The sequence below is a fragment of the Aythya marila genome (genome assembly GCF_965140915.1).
Source record: "Aythya marila genome assembly, chromosome: 10".
Classification (NCBI taxonomy): domain Eukaryota; kingdom Metazoa; phylum Chordata; class Aves; order Anseriformes; family Anatidae; genus Aythya; species Aythya marila.
The window spans coordinates 22,103,204-22,119,787 of record NC_139051.1 but is presented as its reverse complement, the minus strand read 5'-3'; the positions used below and the strand labels follow the sequence as shown (position 1 = coordinate 22,119,787).

Below are 16,584 nucleotides of genomic sequence, written 5' to 3'. Positions count from 1 at the left end.
TGCCACTGCCTAGGTCCTTTCAGAGCCAGAGGTAACACTCTCATTGACCTTAATGGAAAGATAACGGACTATTCCTCAAGCTGTTTTACACAAGTGCTTATTTCATCTTCATTTTTGTTCTCTCCAGTGCTACATTCAAGGACATGCTTGACATTCAGTACATGTATATGGTGACTCATTTTCCCTATCATTCCTTCTAATACAGACCAACAGTGCCAGAAGCATGCGAGTAACTTTTGTATTTCCCAAGAACATACAGGTATGGTCAAAGTCTCACTTGGATAAATAGGCAGTACAAGAATCAAGCTAAGTATCAGCTACTTTGTAATCTGTTCACCAGTCATAATCTAATACGCTTCACCAAATGTTGCTTTCAATGACATTTGTACTTTGGAAGTGCTTTACAATGTAGTCCATCAGAACTGCTCTTTTGACAGCTACACCATGAACATGGGAAGATCTACAAGAAAGGAAAAAAAAAACACCAGGTAAACTTTGCAAACACCAAAGTCTGTCAGTCAACTCCTCGAAGTGGACTCACTTGTCATCAAGCGTCATTTCACACCTCCCTACCTCCCCCAACCCTTAGAAATGAGGCAGCAAAGCAGCAATAATAAAAAGCACTGTTCTTCAGGAGGGGAAATGCGGTGAAGAGGAATAACAATACATCCTGAAGTAGTAAGATTTTCAGAACTGACTATTGATTTAGATTCACCAGCTTCTGGGCACTCAGCTCGTTGTATTTTAAGCAGCCTAGATTTCAGAAAGTGCTAGACGCCCAAGTATAAAAGTGGCATCCTGGAAAAGGCCTCAAAGAGAGCCACTAGCAACAGCAAAAGGATTAATTTAATCAGTTTTTGCTTGCTTGCTTTCATACATACCACTAGTATTAACACTCTGCTTGATCCAGTCCACAAAAAACGCGATATTTGTGTATACTCCTGGGTAGCTCTTCCTTCCACAGCCCAAGCCCCAACTAGTGATTCCATGAAGGGTATAAAATCCTGAGTCATCTTCTGAAGGACAAACTAATGGGCCACCAGAATCACCCTGCGCAAGGACAAAGGAATCCTGTTACAATCCAAAAGCACTCCTTATGTTTTTAAAAGATAACTTCAGCTACACAATAGGCTCAAGGTTGCTCACGTGTTTGGGTGTCCCTGTTTTTAAGGGCAGTGAGAGAAATAACCGTTTGTCAAGGGATGTACCTTTTTATACAATATGAATAATTAAAATCCTACTGTTAAGGTGTGTTCCACTGTAAATCACCTACAGCCTGTTTGCAAGAGAACAGCTCCTAGGGAGGTTTCAACATTCCCGTCTTTTCAGAACACATCTGGACATACCCCAGGTATTAGAAAGCAAAGATGATGTGTGCAACTTACTGTGCATGAGTCCTTGCCTTCTTCCAGAGGGAATCCAGCACAGATCATCCTCTGAGTCACTTTACTGGGCAGATTTATGTAATAGGTCTGACATCTGTCAAGCACCAGGATAGGGACTTCCAGCTGACGTAGTTTTTTACTCTTTTCTCTGTCTTTAAAAAAAGAAGAAGAAAAAAAAACATTTTAGAAACCAGCAGAGGTATTAATTAATGATACGATACCTGCCTCACCTGACATCACAAAAAGTGAGGAATATCTCTGGGTCCCTTCAGTTTTGTCTTCCTCCAGAGCAGGACTGCTCTCCACAGTATCTCTCTAGTGCTTTAGACAGCCTGCTTATTTAGGGCTTCCAGAAAGCAGCTTTACTCTTCTCTTTTTCAAATAGCCTAAATCTCTATTATCTGATTGCTTTACTCCTACTCAGATCCACGCATGTCTAGCTGAGCTTACACAAGCAAAAACTTCTTAGCAAATCAGTTCTCCAGGAGACTAAGTATAGATAGAATTAACATTACAACACAGAACGAACCATAAGAGACAGCCACAGCCTGATCAGCCCTCAAAAGGGCAAAGACTACATACCTTCTTCATGTGTCCCCCATCCTGTGACGATGCACACCGTTGAAGGCTGAATCACTTCGTCCTTCGCAGGGAGGCACACTGGCCGCACATAGTGGTTGAATTCTAAGGGCTTGGCCAGTTGCAGTAAAGCAATATCTGAGTCCATCGTGGTTTTGTTAAAGCTTGGATGTATAATATACTGCTTCACTGATCTTTTCTAGGAAAGCAAGGACATTGACATTTGCTGAGTGACTTGAGAATCTGAGTCTTTGGTTTTATAAATCTTCTTTTAAAGCTCTTTTAAAATCTCTTATAAATTTGCACAATGTCTGAGGAGGAAGAAATATTTATAAGAAAGCAGGTAACTTCAGCAGCTGCTTTTATTAAGAAGTCAGGGTTATGCTTCTTGGACATGGATCAGGAAATGTGCAGGAAGCTTCATCCACCAAATGTAGGAAAAGGGTCTTGGAAAAACATTTGTCCAGTCTGAGCAAAGTGGAAAGCTGTGTCCTCATTATTTCTGGGAACTATTACCAAGCCAACTATTACCAAAATTTAGAAACAATACACTCCTCAGACATATTCCAGGATACTGAGCTTTACACTTCATTAATGGTGAAGACAGGTCTATATTGATGCAAGTTCTCTGTCAGTCAAATAAAAAACGTTGTACAAATGCAGATTAAAACCAGCATTCAGGCTGTTAAATTGCTGCATCATGAACAACTTGAAAGATACATTTACATTAAAAATGTATTTTGTAAGATTGATATGCTTTCTGTTATTAAGCAGAACTTATAGTACCTGTCTGTATTCTTGCTCTGTAAGATCATGAAGTCCTGTGACCACCATCCATAGGTCTCTGTACAATTCCCTGCCAAAAAAATATAAATACAATATAAGCCCATTCTCAGGCTGCTATAACAACATTCATAAAACGTGAGAATCTTATAACCTCCCTCACCCAAAACAAATACTAAAGCCCTACATATTCCTGGACCAACACCACCTGAGGACCACACTACCATACAAATCTATGGAAATCTCATGATGAGGCCATAGCATATCTCAAACACATAGTGAACTAACAGAAAGATAAGATTTATAAAGACTTAGAGTGTCTGCTGCAGGACTCAAGACCTGCATGGTCAATACCATCCAGGGATGGCGCTGGTCCCTATCTTAATGAAAAAAACGGGTAACCTATACATCATAACTACTCATCAAATGATATGAAGAAATGTAACAGGTACATTTCATTTCATTCTCTGTTATCTTAACCAAATCCTTTCAGCTCCTTGAAAACATGTCATAACTCCCTGATAAAATCACATTAAGCCATGTACACAAATTCTGATGCATTGGCAATGTGTGACAGAAAAATCCTCCTTATTGTGGCTCTTAGAGCAGTACTTTCAACACAGTACAACAATGCTCCAGACATAAAATTTTGCAAACTAATATTTAGAAACTTAAAAGACAAAGTCAAAAATTCAAAACAGCATTTCCATTTCAGAGTTCAATAGAAAATATACATGTACATATCTAAACATCTTTGTCATTCTTAGCTTTTGAATGCTTCCTCTCATTTTCAAGTAATTACTACTTTATTTAAAAATTGGTCCAGAATATCTCATTATCAGGGAGGATTTTTATAAAAGATTTTAATGACTCAAGATGTGTCATTTTTAATGACTCAAGATGTATGTGAAGTTTAATTTATGTGAAGTATGTGAAGATTAATTTAAAATCTAAGTGTGATTCATTTGAAATTGGTAGTTCAGTCTATGAGATGAATAATTAAAGTACATTTTATAAAGTGTTTATAAAAAGAGTCTGAAAGTCTCACAGACTGCCCTTTTGGCTTCTGTGCACAAAACCTTCCTTTATGTCCTCTTAAAGTCTATATAAATTTAGTAATTTTAAGACTTTTTGATAGGTTGATTCTACCTAGAGGAAATCATGCTCTGCAAATGACCCAGAGAGAAACTGCCTGAGAATAAGCAATGGATGACAAGATGACAGTGTCTTGTCATCTCTTCTGTAGACTGATCTGAAAGGAAACCAATCCTACAGAATGAGGCTGCTTCCTAAGTAGCCACTGTAAGGCTAATACGTGTGTGTAGAGAAAGAGTCCTGACTGAGTTGCAAGTAGGTAGTAACCGAAACCATGCCAGCCTCCCTAGGCAGGACCACCACACTGCAGAGATGCACTGTGCAATCGCAGATATTCACAGCAGAGGGTTCATCCCAGTGTACTTACTTAGAATTAAAGCAATGAGCAGCTGTGACAACCCATTCTTTGGCAAGGACAGCTCCTCCACAGATATGCTCATTCGAAATTTGTATGCTGACCTGCCAAGGCCATGAGTATGGTACTGCTTCTTCACCTCCAATTATCCTACTGAAGATGAACCTGGGCTGATTTGAAGGCACTCCACAAGTATCATCTGAAACAGAAAAGACCCTATACTCTTTGCAATTATTTTCCAAGATGCAGGGTGTAAAACTGACTGACAGGCTGTAAAACTGACTGACAGGCTGTAAAAATGACAGTGTATTGCTCTAAGTGACTTAAGAAGATGAAGGAAACAAGCAAAAAATGTCTTCTATTATTCAAAAGCTAAAACATAGAAATCTTACTATTCATCTTTTATTTCCACAACACATCCTAAGGAAAAAATCTTAGGACAACTCAGAATGCAGCCATTAAATATTTGGAGAAAACACCATTTCAGTCCTAGAGGTACTCCACATTCCCATGAAGAAAATATACCTCAGGTTGACATACCTGTTGTAACCTGTATTTCTTCTACAGTCGTATCCATATCTTCAAAAACTTCTTCACTAGTTGAATTCAGAGTATCTAAATCTAGCAAATGAAAATAACAAATGTGTTAGTGGGTTGTCTTGAATAATACTTTTATTTCAAAATTATTTTTATTTCCCTATTATCATTTTTGTAGAAGGAATAGATTTCTACAGCAGGGGCCTGTGTTATTACATATTCACATGGTACTAAAGTACCATTTAAAATGTACCAAAATACTTTTACACAAAACAAAACCCTGAGGTTTGGGGGAGATCCATTGTTTCTCTTTACCTGCTCAATAAGTCATTTGTTCAATGTCTCAATAGGTTCATACTATTTTTCACTGAAACTATGTATTATGTGAAAATCTCCTAGAACAAAATCATTCTGAATATCCAGATTCAGTGCAGAGCCCTTTGTGCTGCCCCAGTGAGGCAGTCTCCCAAGTTACTTCTATTACCTGTTACATGAACAAAAGAGATTGTAGCTTTGAATCCTTCAAAGGTCTTTGTTTCATCAGAGTGAAAGACAACAAGCATCAGAGCAGAGGAGCTTAAAACAGGTGCTGGTAGGTCAAATCCACAAGACTTAGCTAAAGATCAGAAAGCAGATGTTCACAGCAGATTAGAAGGTAGTTTTTCATCCTTATCTCTTTCAACAGTCTGTGCATTCCAGCTGCCACATAGGAAGGTTAAAAAATAATAATAAAAAAAGAACTATACACAAGAGAGAAATAGATAACCAGACTGAGGCTGAAGGACAATTCTATTATTCTTGTCAGTCTGTTTAGTAATTATCTCGTAAGAGCAAGGAGAATCATGTATCATTGTGCAAGATACTATTGCAGCACTCACGCTCTTAGGTTGCCATTACATATAGAACACACTGGAAAATTGGTTTCCTTACTGCTGTTTCAGCACTAACATCTGCCAGTGCTAATCTAAGCAACAGCATTAATTAGTGTTGAAAAGATTCGATTGGCACAGGTCTTCCTTTCTTTTGATATAAGCCAGGGGAATCTCTATCAGGGTGGTAAGAATAACATGAATGCACATCTGGAGTGAAGAAAAACTGGACTCTGAAACCCATGGGTTGCTTTCTGTTCCTGATCTGACCAACATAATTACTATAAAAACAAATTATTGTCCTAAATTCTTCTCTTCATTTACATGAATTCAGATTTCATTCCATATAGAACTTAAATACACCAAATAGTTATTAGATGTCTTTTTGCCTCAACAAGTGGAACAGAAGAACCAATACATGTATTTTCATGGTACTCAAACTGGTACCTTCAACATCACCCAAGATTCTAATGTTGAACTTGGTTTTACACTGTAAAACAGAGCTACTGAAAATCATAGGACTGATAGTTCATCCCCAAAATATGTTGAAAATCAAAAGTCAAACCAATTTCCTCCTCTTTTCCCACATCTTCATATACAGTCACAGCATCGTAAGAGCAATCTTCACTCTCTTCTACTTCAAAAGATTTGTATGTAAGCTTTACATTAAAGAAAAAAAATATTGTTAAATTCACAAATTAAAATTCAATTATCTACAAAAACATCTTTAATAGTCTCAAAGATTATTTTAGGGTCATTCAGACCTCTAACAAGTGACACGTCATATTAAATTTCATAGAAAAATGTGTCAAAATAAGATGACACACGATAAACCAGAAAATCCTATTTTACTATTAACCTAAAGGAGAAATCAAAACCTATCTGGCTTTTGGGATGGAAAGCAATTTCTCTTAACTGTATCCAGCAGCATTATTCAAGGTTATGTTGCTAGATCTTGTTTGTCCTTAGCAGCACGCTTTTGTGTCTACTAAACGTTACCCGCTTCCATTCTGTAGACACAAGAAGCACTCATATTATACCTTGATTACATGGTCCTCTGGTGCACAAATAATCCATTGACAGTCTGCCAGATTACTGTACTGTTCTGGATAGTGCATGCTTTGTAACACTCCTTCTTCAAAAAGGATGGCTATGGACTCACAGCCAGAATCTGGAAATCCAGAGAAAAAAAAAAAAAAAAAAAAAAAAAGGAGGCACCTCTTAAATCATTTGGAAAAAAAATAAAAATAAAATCCAGAAAACCTCTCATGGTGCTTTCACACAATTGAGAAAGAAAACAGAAAAAGAGCAGCAAGCTAACTTCTTCTGTGTTCTCCTCCAGTTTATTTTTTCAGGCAACCGCCCAAGAGCACAGACAGGTATATTACTAGACTTAGACTTACTAGGAAGTATATGTGGTGTAAGAGCTTTATACATCATGGAAAAACCAGTTCCATAATCCTTGCTGTCAGAAACAAATTTCAGCCTTATACTATTGGAGCCAATCAAAATAGGTAATGGAAGATCTCCTCCACAGAATTTTCCTGTAACAAGATATCAGATAGTAATCATAGTTCAAAATATTTAGTCACTTGAGAAAACTTTGAGGTACTATTTTTTGTACCTGGCTATAAAAAAACAAAGATGAAAAGGAAATTGCCTACCCAATCCCCTCTATTCACTACTAATCCATTAGTCCAAATAAAAGAAAATAAAAATATTAAAAGTAGAATTAAAATATTAAAAATTGAAAATCCTTGACACCATCAATTCACATGCTGACACAGCTCCCTAACAGGTATTCTTCCATTCTTTTCCCCTCATAACCTCTCATCATTTAGTTCAGATCACATGTCACAATGTGTTCATTATGAAAACATGAGTAAAACATCATCAACTGCAATGTCCTCTCTAGGTTTGGTTACCTTTAGAACAAAAGGTTATGCTAACAGATTATTTCAAAGAACAAGAGGACAGTAACTCACCAAGAAGTCTGTTGTCTTTTGAATATACTGATAAAGAATCAAAGTCACAAAATGTTTCTGGTTCTATATCAAAGTGGGAAAAATGAAGCAATATATAATTTCCTTCCGGTACAAGTAGAGTCCATACACACAATCTGGAATGATAGATTTGTTCCTGTTGTCAAAACTACAATGAAAAACAACCACACAGGTACCAGGAAGAGTTTCTGGGCAAGGTTTCCATTTGTCTACTCACTGGTGGTTTTGATAGAACTGTTTGAGACTTCCAGGAAAATGTAATTCTCCTTCACTGTCTGGGAGTTTGCCATCTTGAACACCACAAAATGCTGCATTGCAGAGTAAAAACAAAATAGGAAGAATACATTTGCAATTATCTGAGACTATTGTGAGACTCAAGACTGCTCAGCAGTAACTTGTAACTGATGTTGTAACTGTAACTGATGTTGTAACTTGTAACTGATGGCAGAATGATGCTGGGTCTTTCCTGTCTTCCTTCTTTTATTTAAAATTACAGCAAGCCATTTTTAAAGCACAGAATTTGAAGGCAAAAACCAAGCACTGCCAGTGCCCTATCATATTTTACTGTAAAAATGGCAGTGCTTGCTTTTTACCTTGAATAAACTATTTGCTAAATTAAGATTTTGGTTGAAGTATTTTTCAGGGACAAAAAATGCATATCACAAGACATAAGTATTCATTGCTGTCCATTTATAATAATGTTCCTAGCTATATTACAGCAGGAAACTTCTGTAACAGTACAACATGGTATTGGAAGAAGCAAAAGATTTTCTGTTGAGATAGCTACTGCTGCAAACTATAACTACTTACAAAAATTGTCTCCTCTTGCCTTTCTTTCTCCTTGCCAAGGTAAGCTAGTAAGACATTTATCAACACTTCATGGAAAAAAAAAAAAGAAAAAAAAAAAAAAAAAAAAAGAGTTATGTACTTTAACGATTATCTTACCTAAATTGTCCTAGGAAGACCAGTAAAAAATTTTAAAAAGACAAACACCCAATGCTCATTGGTATAAACAAGTCTATGCAAACTGACTGTGTCATTTGTCATCTGAGAAATTTCTAGATAGTAAAAACTGAAATTCTATGATCTAGTTCACAGGAGTTACTATTATCCTTATGTGAAATGGTATGTAGTTGAACCGTGCCCAAAAAAAACCATAAACATACCAAAATCAAAATAAAACTTCAGTTGTAAAACAAATTATATCATATTTCCTTTTTTAGTTATTTTTGCTTTTGATTTTGTTTTTTATATTTTATTCACAGAAATGGACATCAGACAAGTAGATTCATCATAAACTGCTCAGAAATACTATCAATTTATCTCATACTTCCTGCTTAGAATCTATATTATTATACAGAATCAACCTCACTAACTGGATTTCTTGAATTACTTGAGGCTCTGTTCTATATTTTTCCCATTAATCCTATTTACATTTCAAAAAAAGGTATTGCTTTTCATACGTAGCTGTCTTAAGGGAAATTCCTTTCTGAAGTCACCAGCACATAAGTAGTATCCTACATAAGTTGTTTTTTGTTTGTTTGTTTGTTTGTTTTTTAATTGAGTCAGAAGAAAAAAGTGTATTTTTAAAGTATACATTTTAAAGTGCATTGATGAGTCATGCTATAAATATGTTTCTTCCTTCACGGATTATATATCAGACTATTCAGGGAGCAGGTTGGTTATGCTCTAACACAGATAAAAGATTCTGAAAAAATACTGTACTCACGTGTAGAACTTTTCATTTTCAGGTCTCATAAGGGAGGAAGGGGTTGAAAAAAAGAAGAATATATTAGTGTAGTTTTGTATTCACGACATACATTCTATTTTTAACAGTGTGAAATAGTAAGTTTATACAGCTAGCACTGACACAAATTTGAATGCTTCCTGGGGACATATTGCCTACAGTAAATTAGACTTGGAACTAAAACAAAATTGCAAGTTCATGCAATGCTAATTTCAGAATAAACAATTCTAGAGCAACCACTGCTAGAATTAACCACATATTGATAGGCTACTGCTCAATCTGAGCAGCACTCTCTCTCTGTTTTGAGTAGATATGATACATTTCAGGGAAGCAGAATCCAACTGCTTCCACCACATCAGGGACACAGAGACATTGAGCCTGACAGCAGTTACACTCCAGATTCTTTGCACCAGTGCAACAGTGTAAAAGAGTGGCAAGTGAATCTAGGAAATTTTTATTTTTTTTCCTCATCATTTTTTTTAAAGCATTGACTAACAAAACCTCTCAAACACACCTCCTCAGTTTTCCAATTCTCCACATACATTTTATTACAATCACCTTTATCTTTAAAAGAACATAGCTCAAACTGGAAGAAAATATTAATTCAGACTCTTAATGCTCTGAGTGACATTAACACCTAGACATGATGTTATTTATATCTCCATCTGCATGGCTTTGGAAGTGGTTGATAATTTTCATGCTGCTCCATTGTACAGAGGACATGTAGCCTTTTGGGCAGAGTAAGCAGAAATGCTTCTGAGACCATGACTTTTTCCCATCCAGTCAAATGCCCAATAAACACATTTTAGCTGAGAAAAATGATAAGCAACTTCAAAGAGGTGCATATGGAATTTCAGAGACTTTCAACTGGTTAAATTTCCACTTAAAACCAAAAATACCAGGCTAACTGGCTAGCTGGATAAAAGGATCCTCCTTAAAGGTAATACATGAATAAGTAATACTAAATAAATAAATATATATATAATCCAGGTAAAAGACAAAGTGGAAGAGAAATAATTGTTTACAATAATCTCAGTTTGGTTTTGGCAATTACCAATCAGTACCATCTACTTAAAGGCATTGTGAAAAGCTATAATACTTTGACAGGAATAATGGGATAATATTAGTACTCTATCTTGAAAAAGATAAATGAAATGTTGTTATGAGACAGAAAAGTTTTCACAAAGAGAAATTACTGTGGAGACTTAATACCAGCACTCATATTTTCTTGAATCCACGAAAGTACTGCACTGAGGTCTGTGAATATTCCTGGTGATCCTCTTTCATAATATTTCTTCTTCTCATTATCTATCCAGCCACGAGCACATCCCATCCCCCAGGAGACCACACCAGCGAGAATCCACACACCGTGCTTACGTTGGCACAAAAGAGGGCCCCCTGAGTCTCCCTGTAAGAACCCCCAGAACCCATAGCTTAAAGTGCATGCACACCAACCACTGAGCAAGCCTCTAAGAATTTGAGTTGCCTTTTTTTAATCATACTAATAAACCTGCCACAAAACAAAATAGTAGTTTCCATTAAAAAAAAAAAAAAAAAGGCAAAAAAGAAAAAAAAAAAGACATAGTAGGTAGGATTTTGAAGATGGGGAGAGATTAATTCACTCTGAAGCGCACATCTGCTGTGCTCCAGCATGAAAAAGAGAGTGAAGAACTTTTTTTTTTTTTTTTTTTTTTTTTTTTTTTTACATGATAAGCAACAATCAATTTTATCTCACTTTCTTCCAAGGCAAAACTTTCTAACTTCCTCCATACTATGTTAGCTGCATTCACTAATCAATGTTTATCAAGTTTTCTAAAGTTAGAAAGCTCTATGCATTACTGCACTGGGATACACTGTGAAATTGCTGTCAGACACTTATCATGCAATTCACACAATAATTAAAATAGAATCATGCAATTAATAGCATTCCTCCATACAGAACTTTTCCAAGAATTCCCACATCAAAAGAAATACACTCCAAATATCACTATGTGCAGTGTATTTATTCATTTATGTGCACAGAGCCTTGAGCATCAGAGAAATACTTGTAAGTAGACAATGCCCTCTGTTCAGCTGACCTGACAGGCATCTTTTCCTCCATCTGGAAATCCAGCACACATTATAGTGTCACCTTGGATGGGCTTCTTTAAAGATGACAATGCTCTTGAACATTCCTTCCTATTCAGAATTGGTAGATTGACTTCATATAAAACTTGAGGGAGTACTCCATCTGAAACACAAAAAAACTGTTCATAAGAAATGTTGAGAGATGAACTTAATGTCACTGCTAATACACAAACAAAAACAATTGGAAACTTGCTCTGGGCCATTTTATGTTTACAAGCATATTTTGATAAACATCCAGTTTTGCATACATAGGCAATTTTACTTGAATAAACTTCAAAGTGTCTCCAACATGAAATACGGGTCCATGTACTCTAGTGATCCATCGAGGTAATTCACAGGTAGACATAAAAGCTGGCAAAGATCCCATTTTGAGATTACAGTTCTTATGACCACATTATCATTTCTTCTGGGCTATCTATAGCCTATGCAAAGAAGCTCTTAGCTTCAGAAATAAGCTAACACTGCATGTTGGGACAGACATAATTTTCAAGTAAATATCTGAAACCAAACAATATGGTAAGAGAATGTTTGCTCATCTGAAAATAACTACCTGCTACACAGATACAAAGTTGCTATACAAGTCCTTTCCCATTGGCAAGAGAAGGATGAGCAAAGGAAGTAAAGACTGACACAGCCAGTGTCAATAAAACTAGAATGTTTAAGAACAATTCCAGTGACTTACTCTCATTTAAACGTCCCCAGCCACAAGTAGTACAGATATATCCTGCTTCAAACTTCTCACCTGGATCAGGAAGACATGCTGGCAAAACTGATGAACCTGCCACACATGGACATGAAGTTTCTTGATAAATATTTGAAAAAGCATTAACAAAAAAGTACTTTATTTTTTGTCTAGTTCTCTAATTATTTTTGTGGTGTCTGAAATATTAATTAGGTATTTGACAATTTATTCTTGCTTTTTCATCTTCACATTTTCCATATTTAACTATGGTCTTACTGAAGTTGAAGGCTCCATCTAGCTTCAGAAGGGCAATGTCGTAGTTCATCGGCCTTCTGGGGTCAAAGTTTGGGTGCTTAATGACATATTTAACAGGGAGTGTCTGCTCTCCATTCTCCCTGATCCTCAAATCATGCTCTCCTGCAGTGACATTCAAATACTCGAGTATGTTCCTGCAAAAGAGTAAAATAAAAATTCAACTACAGAATATTCAAAATGAAAGTAAAAATGTAGTTGTTTACAAACAGAGAAGTTATTACTACTGATACTTAATACCTTTCATCTTCAGATTTTAAAGCATTTACATTGACATCTACAGTCAATATGCATGCCCAACAGTAGAAATTGAGAAATAAAAGGACCGAGAGAAATACATTTTGCTACACCCCTGACTGTGCTTAAGTGGTTCGCTAAAGAACCAGCTCCTATTCTTGTGTTTAAAAATGTTTGATCACACTGAATTTTCAGAGAATGGAAAATTTAAGTATAGGGAAGTACAAAAAAAAAAAAAAAAAAAAAAAAACCACTTCTTTAGCATTCCCTGTTTATGCCTTAAAACGTAGTGAATCCTGCTTTGGGATTCCTAGTACTGAATCAAAATGTACAGCAAGGAAACAAAAACAAACAAAAAAAAAAAACAATCATGATGAACTTGCTATTCTGCTTCAGATTTATGCACCAACTTGATGTATTACTTTTGTGTCAGAAGGCTTTGTGCTGATTCAGGTACTGCCAGTTCTTCTTTAGTTAGTTATAGCTAATTTAACCAAGATGTGGTCACATACTATTTCAGATCAAATGTAAAATTCTAAGTGATCCTTTAGTACAAAGATTCAGTATTAACTGCCAGGGAATTAGAATGTAGAATCTCAAAATCTCTTTGAAGCCACAACAGAATCAGGACTGAAACCTTGTGTTTTGTTTTTGTTTTTTAACTAAGGCTGAATGTCATTAATGTCATCAGCATGCAATAAGTAAGTACTGCGTCCATTCACCATTTAATTTCACCTCTGGTGCTAGATACTACTTCTGGAAAAAAAAAAATATTGCAATCACCTGATAATTATAATTAGGTTATATCCATAACAGATTTTTACCTACTCTTTACCTACTTGAAAGTCAGTCTTCATCTCACTTTGTATGGCTATTTTATTCTTAGTTTTGAAACGTTCAAAGGTTTTGTTTGTCTTTTTTTTTTTTTCCCTCTCCCTTCTTGTTAAAAGATAGAAAATATTGGTGGAAGAGCAGTACCTGGAAGTAATCTCCAAAGAAAGATGCCACAGCACACACAATGTTTTTCTGCACCTGCAAAATGCTCCTGAAATATCACATCCATACCTTTCTAAGATACAGTGAGCTGCTGTGACCACCCACTGAGCAGAAACAATGGTGCCTCCACAGAAATGCTTCTGCCTTCGTTTCAAGGAAACCTGTATCACATAAAGAAGACTTTGCAGATTCAGATAGCTAAGGTACATGCTGCACTTCAAGCAAAGATGCTTTCACAGTATTCCTACTTTCCTTGAGACTAAGAGATGTTAAACCTTGCTGTTTTCGTTGTCTATGACTTGATACCTCGATAAAAGCATCTTACATATAAAAAATGCCAATTCACTGACTTATTCAGCATGCTGTAAAAGCTACTGGCTAGTCAAGAATTTTTCCTTTGTAGGTCACTGGGAGCACCGCAGAGCCCTTGACATCTATTTCCATAACCTTTATTCAGTTTGTAAGCTTAAATCACCACAAGCATCATGAGGTACCCTATCTTCCAAAGTGCAAATCCATGATGCCTGACAATGTTTATGGGTTTTGGGGTAATCCTATTTCTAAGCAGTTTCACCCATGCATCTTTACATAGACTAATCTAAAGATGCTCTTTCAGAATTAATGATAAACAATACACAAAGGTTTCTTAGAGAGCAGGACAGATTCATGTCCTCTCAGCCTGCTTTACCGCTTTTCATAAATGTAAGGTGGAGCTCAACAATATGTCATTAAGTGTCAGTAAGCACAAAGTATACCAGTCTTCTTTTGTCATTTCTATGAATATGAAGAAAGAAATGACTTTGTTCTGAAGATAAAACAACATATGCTTGTGCAAACCTGCCATGGATGTGAGCCTTGTTTCACCTGGCTTCCCCCAACAATCCGAGTGAAAAGGTTAAGGTAACTCCATGGATTTGTCTCATGAACTTTCTGCCCACACTTAGGATCTGAGAAATAGAAGGGGAAAAAGAAGGAATGATTTATTTTGGGTTAATGTTTTTCTACTTTTTAGCAGATTAAAATTGGAAGGCATGGCCTGGCACAGAGGCACTAATGTACAATGTGTACATTTTGTACACAAATGTACAATTGTACACTAATGTACATTTGTGTACAATTACACAAATTAGTAAATCTTAATGAAGGAAATGGAACAATTACAATCATTAATTGTGCCAAAAAGAAGTGTGCTCTGGATTGTAAGATACAAGAATGTAAGAGAAGACTCACTGTATTTTGTTTGCAGCTCAAGGGTAACATGCTAAACCAGGACCTTCATTAACTCGCTGCTACTTTGAGAGTACTTAATTTTATTTACTTAGTTATAAATCGCATTTATTTAATTTTATTCATACTGAATCATTAAGGAATCTGACAAAAGCTGCATAAGAATAAAAACTTCTTTGCTTTTCACTGGGTATGAACAAAAGCTTTAGTATTTAGAAAACTCTTAAAGTTAGATGTGAAATTTTGATCCTACCTTTCTGAAGAACGAATGGTACAGCATGAAATTCTGTAATACAAACTATCCCCATCAGGAGTACTGGCAGCTTACCAGGGAGAACGTGCATCTTGGGGTGCTAAGTGATGAAATGAAAACAAGGAGAGTTTTTATAGAGAAAAAGAAGCCCAACTATTACACCGCAGGAGAACAACTAATTGAAGTAGAAGTTACTCATTAATCCAGACATAGAGCACTTAACTGTACAAATATGTTTTCCAAATTTACCAGAGCATGATTCTTTTATAATTCAATACTGGCATTTGCTGTAAAATAGTAGCTGAAATCCCCCCAGAACTTTTTTTTTTTAAAGCAAAATGACAGAACCAGAAGTTACCATTGCACACTCTTCTATCAACACTTACCCAGGCTAATTTGCACATAGAACACACCTGAATAAAATATCAGTTGCTATTTGCACTGACAATTTCTACATCTCTTGAACAGGCAATACTTTATACTTCCTGTATATTTTATATTTAGCCAGTTTCAAAGACCTCAGAAACATACCAAGAGATTATCACTTTGTTGACAGTATGCTGTGTTGTATGTGACAAAGATAGCTCCCTGCGTCAAAGCATCATTCTTCCAAAGAACTGGTGTTGTCAACCCATTTTTAAAAGCAATTAAGGAAGACAGGGCTCAGCTTTTTAAAAATAATTTCAGCTTTTTTGCAGTCAGGAGCACCAGTCACTTCGATGGCTAAGCTCCATTTTTAAAAACAATTTAAGTGTGAGTCTCTTAGAAGGATATTTGAATCCTAAATAAAGAACACAGCAGCTAAATTAAGAAATTTCACAAAACAGAAACCGTAAGTTAAATTACCCTGTGAATTCACCACTTAAAACTTTTATCTCATCATTTTTAGAAGGTACTGCCTTAGAAATGACTGAATGAAGTGGTAATTACAATCAAAATATTATCCAAACAATCTTAAATCCATATGAAAAATATAAGCACCAAGAAAGACATTAAAAACATCGAGAGAATCAGCAGAACTAACTCTAGATGACAGAAGCAATAAGTTTCACTTATGCCAGAAAGGGAAAAGGATATTTATACCTGGGAATAAATAAAAATTTATACAAGACAGGGAAAAGGATAGTTGTTGTTCCCCCCCCCCCCGCGGCTTAACTGATTGAGATCCTCAGCTTTCCCTGTCTTTGAAAAAAATGATTCCATATTTTCACCTTAAACTATCCCACAAGAAACATAATTTTTACATGAGAGATGCATTAAACTTTGAAGACAGAGAGATACAAGGTGAACAATACATGCATGCTAATATGCATTTCAATTCTGAACAGTTTCATAGACATAACCTATTAAAAAAACTATTTTTTCAAGATGCCAACAGGAAAAAGCAAGATATATCT

General features: G+C 35.9%; 1 protein-coding gene across 1 annotated transcript; it reads right to left on the bottom strand.

Annotated features, from left to right (window-relative positions):
- Window positions 1-202: 202 nt before the first annotated feature.
- On the bottom strand, window positions 203-15,278 carry OVCH2 (ovochymase 2; the record flags this gene model as incomplete). Its single annotated transcript, XM_082768484.1, has 21 exons — window positions 203-460; window positions 882-1,050; window positions 1,386-1,537; window positions 1,968-2,163; window positions 2,751-2,820; window positions 4,210-4,396; window positions 4,738-4,818; window positions 5,219-5,350; window positions 6,169-6,262; window positions 6,644-6,774; window positions 7,007-7,147; window positions 7,589-7,722; window positions 7,824-7,914; window positions 9,336-9,359; window positions 10,566-10,761; window positions 11,432-11,583; window positions 12,163-12,258; window positions 12,439-12,611; window positions 13,777-13,868; window positions 14,545-14,654; window positions 15,263-15,278. 21 exons carry the CDS (start codon window positions 15,276-15,278, stop codon window positions 438-440), a joined length of 2,460 nt encoding a protein of 819 aa, XP_082624610.1. The 3' UTR covers window positions 203-437.
- Window positions 15,279-16,584: the final 1,306 nt, after the last annotated feature.